Source organism: Scyliorhinus torazame, chromosome 13 (genome assembly GCF_047496885.1).
Source record: "Scyliorhinus torazame isolate Kashiwa2021f chromosome 13, sScyTor2.1, whole genome shotgun sequence".
Taxonomy (NCBI): domain Eukaryota; kingdom Metazoa; phylum Chordata; class Chondrichthyes; order Carcharhiniformes; family Scyliorhinidae; genus Scyliorhinus; species Scyliorhinus torazame.
Window position 1 is genome coordinate 185,805,466 of NC_092719.1, and position 12,086 is coordinate 185,817,551.

General features: G+C 43.2%; 1 protein-coding gene across 5 annotated transcripts in view; it reads right to left on the bottom strand.

Annotated features, from left to right (window-relative positions):
- Positions 1 to 12,086, bottom strand: part of tsen2 (TSEN2 tRNA splicing endonuclease subunit) — a 62,979-nt gene continuing 50,893 nt past the window's right edge. For all 5 annotated transcript variants that reach the window (XM_072472573.1, XM_072472575.1, XM_072472574.1 and 2 more), the window contains 4 exons: positions 2,877 to 2,913; positions 2,672 to 2,783; positions 258 to 347; positions 1 to 152 (listed from right to left, as the gene is read on the bottom strand). In XM_072472573.1, the coding sequence (XP_072328674.1) occupies positions 93 to 152; positions 258 to 347; positions 2,672 to 2,783; positions 2,877 to 2,913 (299 nt within the window). In that variant the 3' untranslated portion in view covers positions 1 to 92. The remainder of the gene's footprint in view (positions 153 to 257; positions 348 to 2,671; positions 2,784 to 2,876; positions 2,914 to 12,086) is intronic.

A 12,086-nucleotide genomic window follows, 5' to 3' on the forward strand; every position in this document is an offset into this window, starting at 1 on the left:
TAAAAGTAATCTTTTCAAATTTATTGACTTCAGCTGTTCTTCTAGTCATTTGGTCCCCACATGAACCCACTTTATCAATACTTTGAAATATGTCACAACTCTTCTTGATCAGTGCGTTCTCGGGAAGAAATCCAACGGCTTACAATCAGCTCCTACAACACAGAAATAAACATAAGTAGCTGAAGTAAGGGATGCACTGTAAATTAAACAAAGGCAAACATCCATTGATAATTTGACTAAAACCAAATCCTTTCCACCTGAACGTTAATTTTCTTCATACATTCTGGTGATGTCATTTCCTCGTCAGTCATATCTGACGGTTTCATTAAATAGCATAACAGAAGCTCCTGGAACAAAAAGACATAGCAAAAATGATAGGTGTCAATATCAAAACAAGCAAGATGGTACTTTAATCAGATGTGAGTGTCAGCCGAACCATTTACTCCCCTGTCTCCTTCAGATTTAAAATAAAAATTGTTCTTGGCATTGCTGGCTGGGCCAGCATTTGTTGCCCATCTCTAATTGCCCTTGAACTGAGTGGCTTGCTCGGCCATTTCAGTGGGGGGCATTGCTTTGTGGGTCTGGAGTCATGTGTAGGCCAGACGGGGTAAGGACAGCAGATTTCCTTCCCTGAAGGACATGAGTGAACCAATCGGCAATGGTTTCATGGTCACCATTAGACTTTTAATTCCAGATTTTTTATTGAATTCAAATTTCACCATCTGCTGTGGTAGGGATTTTAACCCAGAACCCCAGAGCATTAGCCTGGATCTTTGAATTACTGGTCCAGTGACAATAGCACTACCCCACCGCCTCCCCAGATGTTTCCTGACCCACAGTGTACTTTCCCCACTGTTCTTTCAGATTATCAGCATTCAGTTTTTATCTTTAATATCCAACCAAAAAAATGACTTTTGTGCTGCTTATGCTTTTCTGCTTTAGGAAATTACCAGCAAATGTCTTTTATATATTGGAATTTTATTACCGGCTTCACAGCATTCAGCTGAGATGGAATGCTGACCAAATGTGAAAGGGCAGGACAGTTAAGAAAAATGGATTATTATACAACCGTTTCACTATGACTGTGCTGGCACTGCCCATTTATGGAGCAAATTTGAATTATACAATTAATTGTTCAGCAATAATATTTGGGAATTTCTAAGTAGCATACAGTTCTCTCACAAAGTATTTTCAAATTCAAAAGCACAAGAAAATAATAAACTGGAAAATATTTTCATTGGTCGCTAAGTTTTAGGAAGTAAATTTAAACCTCGCAGTGATAATTATCAGAACTGAAGCAATTTTAAGCAGCTATTAAATTAGAGGGAGAGGAGCAATCGGCAAGACTGGAAAATACTTCAAGAAGTTCAGGATATAGTAGCAAATTGGGAAAACAGGAATCAGATGCAAATTAAGCTGGAGGTGATGCATTTCGGGAGGGATGACAAGAAATGGAAGAGTACGTTCCATGCAATGATGCTGAATGGTATCAAAGAACAGAGAGATCTAGGGGAACAAAAGCAGTTTTCTTTAAAAGTAAATGGGCAGATGAAGCCTCAGAAAAGGAAATAGTAAGGCAGCACGGTGGCACAGTGGTTAGCACTTTTGCCTCACGGCGTCAAGGTCCCAGGTTCGATCCCGGCTCTGGGTCACTGTCCGTGTGTGGTTTGCACATTCTCCCCGTGTTTGGGTGGGTTTCGCCCCCACTAAAAGATGTGCAGGGTAGGTGGATTGGCCTCACTAACTTGCCCCTTAATTGGATAAAATGAATTGGGTACTCTAAAATTAGGGAAGAAAAGGAAATAGCATTTTTGGTTCAATTAATAAGGATATAGAGTACAAGATCAATGGGATTATAATAAATTTATGTCATTGGGCGATAGATAAAATAGCATGTGAATTTCAGGGACGTTATTATAGAAAGGGCATTAACCCCACAAAGGAGCGTGTACAGCAATAGATTCACCTGGATGATACACCGATAAGGCACAGCTGAGAATATTTGAGATTCTGGGACTATTTCCACTTGCATTTAGATGGCATCTTTCATGATCTCGGGTCATTCAAAATGCTGACACTCAAATGAAGTACTTTTGAAGCACAGTCATTTATGTAATAATGTAGGAAAAAGCTAAAACAGAAAAATCCTGTTGCCACTTCTTGGACAGTAAGTATCAATTTAAAATTTCTACGAAGAGAGAGGTTATTTCGAATTTCTTTACACACCGTCAGTAAGAGCATGGGAAGACGGCTTTGCTACAAGCAGTAATTGCGGAAGGGGCGCCTGTACCTTTCAATGGAAGAGCAGATACAGATTTAAAATCCCCCAAAATGCCATATAGAAACATGGAGAAGAGAAGAGATTTGTTTGGATTGTTTTAGCAAAGATCCACAATGGGTCAAATGACCTCTTCCTGTGCTAAACCTCTATGGTTCTCTGCTAATTTTGCTGAGGGTGTTACAAATGCCATCTGCTATTTTGTGGATGCCAAATATTTTTCAACAAAGTAAATATCTACTCTGAAAATCTACGATCCACACAGAGTGACAGTAGGAAGGAAATCAGGAATTTTCTGTATTGTCTCAGAATAGCTGAATACAGAGGAGGAGGAATGAGTATTAACATCATCCAACTTGAATTTCTGGCTATGTGCCCGATGAGAAACTTTACCTTAGAGACATTCGAAGTGGTTCGGTTTAACCCAGCAAGTGATCTCCAAGTAAAAGGCCTACGCGGTGAACCCTGACAACTGTCATCAACCATTTCAATCACCACTGAGTAACTGCAGGCAGAAACAAAAAAGTCACTGGAACTTTTGGAATTTAAGTAGTACTAGACACTAATACAATTATTATCTGAACTTCGCTGCTCATACCTTGCATGATAAAATGGAGGTCCTTTTCGATACAGTACTGAAATACAAAGCAAAATCAAGTGTCACTTAAAATCTTGCACATAAAAGCACAGTGTTCTAATTTTGGATTGGATCAGCCAAGGAAATGCTGTCAAAGTACATTAGGCTCATCTAGAGTTACATGAATCTCTATATAAAACGCACTGAACTACCCAACACGGCAACTGTTGGCCTTGCCTGGAGTAAGTCAGTGAGCTATTACCAGGGAAAGATGTTTTTTCCCCTTCCTGTTAAGTTCATATTCTTTTAAAATATAGTTGAAGCACCTGTATTACTTTTTCTGTTCCATCTGGATAGCTTTCTGGAGTGATATATCACAAATTATGCAAATATATATCCTGTGGCACCGCAGTCATGTGCCGAGTAGCAATCTATCTATCCGCCCACCAGCCACCAGGAAGAGTTGAAAGAAATGCACTTGATGAAGCTCTAACATGTTGAGTTACTATTTCTAACATTTGGGAACCAGAAGACAGAACACGATGACAGTGCAAGAGGAGGTGCCTAGTAGTAACATGCCAAACAGTTTAAACAAATTTAATGCAGAATTAGATAAAGAATCAATCCAAATGAGCCCAGAGAGAGAAAAACTGAGATCTTTCCTGAAAACTTTGAATGAAAGGAGTACCCAAGGAAAGGCACTTTGAAACCGAGCTCTGTGGAGTATCCAATTATTATTTTTTTCTAATTAAGGGGCAATTTACCTAACCTGCACATCTTTGGACTGTGGGGGTGAAACCCACATAGGCACAGGTGGAATGTACAAACTCCACACAGACAGTGACCCAGAGCCAGGATTCGAACCTGGGTCCTCAGCACCGCTGTGCCACGTGCCGCCCCCACGTTCTCCCCATGTCTGCGTGGGTTTCCTTCGAGTGCTCCGGTTTCTTCCCACAGTCCAAAGATGTGCAGGTTAGGTGGATTGGCGATGATCAGTGTGTGGAGTTATGGGGATAGGGCGGGGAAGTGGGCCTGGGTCGGGTGCTCTTTCAGAGGGTTTCTTTCCGAGAAAAACAGAAAGCTAGGATCAAGCTAAAATAGACAAATGCAATGTAATGGTGACAGAATGCCAGTTCTTTGGAATGGTGCACACAACTGACGGGCCCAAGCCTGAAAAAGTCACAGCCATCTCAGATTTACAACCACCAAGAGACCAGAAAGAGTTGAGGAGTTTCTTTTGCATGATCCAGGTCAGGAGTTTTCTCATACCTCACATGTCAGAACACACTGCAAACCTAGGTGAGCCAATGAAAGAAGATGTTGAGCACCAATGGTCAGAGTCACATCAGGGGAGTTTAAACAAACTTAAATTGTAGTATGCAAGAAGCCGAGTGTGCCACACGACAGCAGAAAGAAACCTGCCACTCTCCAAGTACATGCTTCTGCAAAAGGACTGGGAGCAGTCCTGGTAAGAGAGAGAAAACCACTGGCATTCACATTCAAAGTTTTAACCTCAGTGGAGAACAGACATGTAAACATACAGAGCTTTTGACAGTCATTATTAGATCTGTACTGTGGTTAGTGTATCTTACATGTCGCCGCACTTTATACACTACTTGTCAGATTATGAAACTAAGCTTCATGCATGAAGTAAATTGGCTTTATTCATTTAGCTTTACAGATGTCTCTTATCAAAGATAAATTCTGTCAGTAATGTATAGATTTATTACACACATATCTGTATTGGCGAAAGTTCAAGGTGGAGAGTGACCTCGCGCAAAGAAAAATGGTTGTGGTGGTTAGCAGTCAATCATCTCAGCTCCAGGACATCACTGAAGGAGTTCCTCAGGATAGTGTCCTAGGCCCAACCACCTTCAGTTGCTTCATCAATGACCTTCCTTCCATCCATCATTATTTTTAAATTTAGTGTATCCAATTCATTTTTTCCAATTAAGGGGCAATTTAGCGTGGCCAATCCACCTACCCTGCACATCTTTGGGTTGTGGGGATGAAACCGATACAAACATGGGGAGAATATGGAAACTCCACACGGACAGTTACCCAGAGCCGGAATCAACCCTGGGACCTCGGCGCCGTGAGGCAGCAGTGCTAACCACTGCGCCACTGTGGTACCCCTCCCTTCTATCAAAAGGTCAAAAGTGGGAATGTTTGCGGATGACTGCACAATGTTCAAAACCATTCGCAACTTCTCAGACAATGAAGCAGTCTATGTCCAAATGCAGCAAGAACTGGACAATATCCGGGTTGGGCTGATAAGTGGCAAGTTACATTTGCACCACACAAGTGCCAGGCAATGACCATCTCCTATAAGAGGGGATCTAACCATGTCCCTTGACATTCAGTGGCATTACCATCGTTGAACCCCCACAATCAACATTGTGTACCATCTACAAGATGCACTGCACCAACTCACCAAGGTTCCTTAGTCAGCACCTTCCAAACCCACGACCACTGGCAACTAGAAGGACAAGAACAACAGATACCTGGGAACCCCACCGCCTGGACGTTCCCCTCCAAGTCACTCACCACCCTGACTTAGAAATATATCGGCGTTCCTTCGCTGTCACTGGGGCAAAATCCTGGAACTCCTTCCCTAACAGGACAGTGGGTGTACCTACACCTCAAGGATTACAGCGGTTCAAGAAGGCAACGCACCACCACCTTCTGAAGGGCAACTAGGGATGGGCAATAAATACTGGCCTAGCCAGCGACGACCAGATCCCGTCAGTGAATTTTTTAAAATGATCATTGTCCACGAGACAGACCTACAAGACAAATCAGTGAAGAGTTCCAACAAGGATGTAGAGCTTACTCTCGAGGCTTCAGAGTTGATTTCACTCTTTAGACAGGAAGTGCAATGTTGCCAGCAGATGGCCTATCCTGGTGTCACCACAGGAGAAAAATTATCTCGGTACAAAGATCCATTTCTAATGAAAACAACACCACCAAAACAGAGTCAAATTAGAGGGAATTGAACCAGGAAAGATTAACATTCAGCAAAAACACAGCCAGCAATATTGGTCTATCAGAGATAACATCTCTTAAGCCAGATCCAGAATAATTATACCCAAAATGATGCAGGGAGAACTGCTCTAGAATATACATGGAGGCCACATGGGCATGGAGAATTGTAAGCTCAAAGAAAGATCAGCTGTGTTCTGCACAGACATCTACAAAGATACCAAAAGAATGATGTCTACAGGAATGTATGTCAGAAGTACAGAAATATACAGCACAGAGAGGAGATGATACCTCCTGAAGTACCACCCATACCATGGTTTACTGTGGGAACCAATTAATTCACATACAATCAAGAATAGTGTCTCATAGTTGCAGACTACAACTCAAAATTCCCTTTCCTCTGAAAGGTGAAATATTTGAGAGCCACAACAATCATCTCAGCAAAAACAGTTCTGTTTGCTGAAGAAAGGATTCCTGAAAGAATAATATGTGACAACGGAAACAATTTAACCTAAGAAAATGTAAGGAATTCACTGAACAGTTTGGGTTTGACATCTTCAGCTCATCACATTACCCAAGGGAACATGGGTTTATAGAAAGAGACAACCGGACAGTCAGGCAACCTGCAGGAAATGTTGAGAGGCAAAGGGAAACTCAATCCCTGCCTTAATGTCAGTTCAATCTACACCTCTAAAAGTTGACATAAGACCATAAGACATAGGAGCAGAAGGCCATTCGGCCCATCGAGTCCACTCCACCATTCAATCATGGCTGATTTCAACTCCATTTACCCGCTCTCTCTCCATAGCCCTTAATTCCTCAAGAAATCAAGAATTTATCAACTTCTGTCTTAAAGACACTCAATGTCCCGGCCTCCACCGCCCTCTGTGGCAATGAATTCCACAGACCCACCACTCGCTGGCTGAAGAAATTTCTCCTCATCTCTGTTCTAAAGTGACTCCCTTCTATTCTAAGGCTGTGCCCCCGGGTCCTAGTCTCCCCTGCTAATGGAAACAACTTCCCTACATCCACCCTATCCAAGCCATTCATTATCTTGTAAGTTTCTATTAGATCTTCCCTCAACCTCCTAAACTCCAATGAATATAATCCCAGGATCCTCAGACGTTCATCGTATATTAGGCCTACCATTCCTGGGATCATCCGTGTGAATCTCCGCTGGACACGCTCCTGTGCCAGTATGTCCTTCCTGAGGTGTGGGGCCCAAAATTGCTCACAGTATTCTAAATGGGGTCTAACTAATGCTTTATAAATCTTCAGAAGTACATCCCTGCTTTTATATTCCAAGCCTCTTGAGATAAATGACAACATTGCATTTGCTTTCTTAATTACGGACTCAACCTGCAAGTTTACCTTTAGAGAATCCTGGACTAGGACTCCCAAGTCCCTTTGCACTTCAGCATTATGAATTTTGTCACCGTTTAGAAAATAGTCCATGCCTCTATTCTTTTTTCCAAAATGCAAGACCTCGCACTTGCCCACGTTGAATCTCATCAGCCATTTCTTGGACCACTCTCCTAAACTGTCTAAATCTTTCTGCAGCCTCCCCACCTCCTCCATACCACCTGCCCCTCCACCTATCTTTGTATCATCGGCAAACTTAGCCAGAATGCCCCCAGTCCCGTCATCTAGATCGTTAATATATAAAGCGAACAGCTGTGGCCCCAACACTGAACCCTGCGGGACACCACTCGTCACCGGTTGCCATTCCGAAAAAGAACCTTTTATCCCAGCTCTCTGCCTTCTGCCTGACAGCCAATCGTCAATCCATGTTAGTATCTTGCCTCGAATACCATGGGCCCTTATTTTACTCAGCAGTCTCCCGTGAGGCACCTTATCAAAGGCCTTTTGGAAGTCAAGATAGATAACATCCATTGGCTCTCCTTGGTCTAACCTATTTGTTATCTCTTCAAAGAACTCTAACAGGTTTGTCAGGCACGACCTCCCTTACTAAATCATGCTGACTTGTCCTAATCCGACCCTGCACTTCCAAGAATTTAGAAATCTCATCCTTAACAATGGATTCTAGAATCTTGCCAACAACCGAGGTTAGGCTAATTGGCCTATAATTTTCCATCTTTTTCCTTGTTCCCTTCTTGAACAGGGGGGTTACAACAGCGATTTTCCAATCCTCTGGGACTTTCCCGGACTCCAGTGACTTTTGAAAGATCATAACTAACGCCTCCACTATTTCTTCAGCTATCTCCTTTAGAACTCTAGGATGTAGCCCATCTGGGCCCGGAGATTTATCAATTTTTAGACCTCTTAGTTTCTCTAGCACTTTCTCCTTTGTGATGGCTACCATATTCAACTCTGCCCCCTGACTCTCCTGAATTGTTGGGATATTACTCATGTCTTCTACTGTGAAGACTGACGCAAAGTACTTATTTAGTTCCTCAGCTATTTCCTTGTCTCCCATCACTAGATTACCCGCGTCATTTTGGAGCGGCCCAATGTCTACCTTTGCCTCCCGTTTGTTTTTAATGTATTTAAAGAAACTTTTACTATCATTCCTAATGTTACTGGCTAGCCTACCTTCATAATTGATCCTCTCTTTCCTTATTTATCTCTTTGTTATGCTCTGTTTGTTTTTGTAGCCTTCCCAATCTTCTGACTTCCCACTACTCTTTGCCACATTATAGGCTTTCTCTTTTGCTTTGATGCATTCCCTAACTTCCTTTGTCAGCCATGGCTGCCTAATCCCCCCTCTGATAACCTTTCTTTTCTTTGGGATTAACCTCTGTACTGTGTCCTCAATTACTCCCAGAAACTCCTGCCATTGCTGTTCTACTGTCTTTCCCACTAGGCTCTGCTCCCAGTCGATTTTCGTCAGTTCCTCCCTCATGCCCCTGTAGTTACCTTTATTTAACTGTAACACCTTTACATCTGATTCTACCTTCTTTCTTTCAAATTGGAGATTGAATTCTACCATATTATGATCACTGCCTCCTAAGTGTTCCCTTACTTTAAGATCTTTAATCAAGTCTGGCTCATTACTTAACACTAAGTCCAGAATGACCTGTCCCCTCGTGGGCTCCATCACAAGCTGTTCCAAAAAGCCCTCCTGTAAACATTCAATGAATTCCCTTTCCTTGGGACCACTGGCAGCATTATTTACCCAGTCCACCTGCATATTGAAGTCCCCCATGATCACTGTGACCTTGCCTTTCTGACATGCACTTTCTATTTCGTGGTGCATTTTGTGCCCCTGGTCCTGACCACTGTTAGGAGACCTGTACATAACTCCCATTATGGTTTTTTTGCCTTTGTGGTTCCTCAACTCTACCCACACAGACTCCACATCATCTGACCCTATGTCGTTTAGTGCTATTGATTTAATTTAATTCCTATTTACCAAGGCAACCCCGCCCCCTCCGCCCACCTCTCTGTCTTTTCGATAGGTTGTGAATCCCTGGATGTTTAAATGCCAGTCCTGAACCTCCTGCAACCACGTCTCTGTGATGCCTACCACATCATACCTGATAGTCACAATCTGGGCCACAAGCTCATCTACCTTGTTCCGTACACTGCGCGTATTTAAATATAGCACCTTTAATTCTATATTGACCGTCCCTTTTTGTTTTCTTAGTGTGGTGGATCTTGGTTTACTGAGCCTTTCCATACACTGTGTCATATATTGTGGGATGGGGACTATAGTAACCTCTCCTGAGTTCTGTCTTTTCGTGCTTTTTTGTATTCCTAAGCAGCTCGCTTCCCACTGATTACTTCACCTCTTGGTTCCCTGACTTTCCCTTCCCCCCCAATCTCTAGTTTAAAGTCCTATTGACCACCCTATTTACTCTTTTCGCCAGAACACTGGTTCCAGCTCGGTTCAGGTGGAGACCATCCCAACGGTATAGGTCCCCCCGTCCCAAAACTGATGCCAGTGTCCCATGAAAAGGAACCCCTCTTTCCCACACCACTCTTTCAGCCACGTGTTAACTTCCCTTATTCTTGCCTCCCTATGCCAATTTGCACGTGGCTCGGGCAGTAATCCGGAGATTATGACCCTTGAGGACCTGTTTTTTTAATTTGAATCCTAGCTCTTTATAATCTCTAAACAGGTCCTCTTTTCTAGACTTGCCTATGTTGTTGGTACCGACATGGACCACAACAACTGGATCCTCCCCCTCCCTCTCCAGTATCCTTTCAAGCCAGTCAGAGATGTCCTGCACCCTAGCACCGGGCAGGCAACATACCATGCGGGACTCTTTATCCTGCTCACAAAGGATACTATCTATCCCCCTGATAATAGAATCCCCTACAACTACAACTTGCCTATTTACTCCCTCCCCTTGAATGGCCTGCTGAACCATGGTGCCTTTGTCAGCTGACTCATCCTTCCTGCAGCCCTGTTCGCCATCCACACAGGGAGCAAGTACCTCATACCTGTTGGACAGGGTCAAGGGCTGAGGCTCCTGAGTTCCTGGTTCCCTTTACCTGCCTGACTTGCAGTCACACCCTGTTGTCCCTGGCCACTGGCAGGATTTAAACTACTTACTCTGACAGGTGTGACTGCCTCCTGAAACACAGTGTCCACGTAAGTCTCCCCCTCCCGGATGTGCCTCAGTGGTTGAAGCTCAGACTCCAGCTCATCAACTCTGAGCCGGAGCTCTTCGAGCAGCCAACACTTACTGCAGATGTGGTCGCTGCAGCTCGCAATGGGATCTGCCAGCTCCCACATCAAGCAGCTCAAGCACATCACCTGACCAGCCATCTCTAATTAATTAATTAGTTTAATTTAAGTTTACGAGTTTAGCTGTGGTTTTTTTTAAATTTGGGGCAGATTTGCTATCAACCAATCAGATCACAGCTTCCCTCTGACGTCACTTTTGGGGGGGAAAAACTGGAAAACAGGAAGTTACCGTTAGGTTTTTATACTCACAGAGACTGCTCCTCCTCCTCCAAACGGCTCCCAAAATTAGGCCCGAAGAAAGAGAGCGAACAAAACAGTCGGGAAAAAGCACCTTCTCCCACTCTTCACCGAATTACCTCACTGCACCAAATTACCAAATTCTCACTCTGTCTGTGTCTCACTCACTCAGGCTGTGTCTCCTTGACCAGTGCAATGCTTACTAAGTGTGCTTTCTGTCTGTCTTTTATACAGACTTGAGGATGACTCACACTAAAACTTCAAAGAGAAGAATACAATGTGTACCTTTGTGCCCCTTAACAGGCCTCAGGTGACTGCCAGATAACTGCCTCTCAGCAATTAGGATGGGGGCAGCTTTAGCCAATCAGACACTAATCTACACTGCACTTTTAACTGAAAAACAGCACAATTAGATTAACCACTTACCGTTCCTGGTTACCTCACTGCACCAAATTACCAAATTCTCACTATGTCTGTGTCTCACTCACTCAGGCTGTGTCTCCTTGACCAGCGCAATGCTTGAAATGGCCTGGAGAGCTATTGAATGGAAGAAAGAATAAGACAACCCTGCCAGCAAGATACTCTCACTAAGGGACCAGGAGGAAGTAAGACAACAACTCACTAATGCACAGGTAGGAAGAGGTTAACCCTTCAACAAGCGCACTAAATTCCTGCCCAAGCGGTTGAAAGAACAAGGATCCATTCCTGAAAACCTGGAGCCCCAGTAGAGGTTGTTGGTGAAGCGAAGACTCCAAGGGCATGCATCACAGAACCTAAAACCAGTAAGCAGATGAGAAGGAACAGGGTCTATATTCAATAAACACAGGAGCTGGGAAAGCAGAAAAGATCTTCAACAACACCACCAACAGTGAGATAACATCAAGAGCGCCACCAGCAAGTGACACAACATTAGCAACATCAAGCACAATACCAGGAACAACATGCACAGCATCGTCAGTGCAGCATAGCAACTCATCACTGAGAGCAATGAATGCCAGATCTACAAAATAGAGGCACAACACTTAACCTATCACTTAACCTGTACCATGAATAACATTTTTTGAAGAGAAAACAAGATAGAAAAGCTGTCCAGTTTATTTATAGAAGTCGATGGTTAAGAAACAAAGTTAAAGATTGGAACAGCTATATTGACATAGAGGCACTTTATATAAAGCATGAGGGATGTAATATTATTATATTATTCATAAAGTGCTAGAAATTAAGTGTTATGTAAATATATATCCCAGATTGCCACATTCACTGTCATGTGCCGAGTAACAACGTATAAGTCTATCAGTCCGCCAACTGTATGGAGAGCTGAGAGAATTACTCTCAATGATGCTCTAGCATTTTACGTT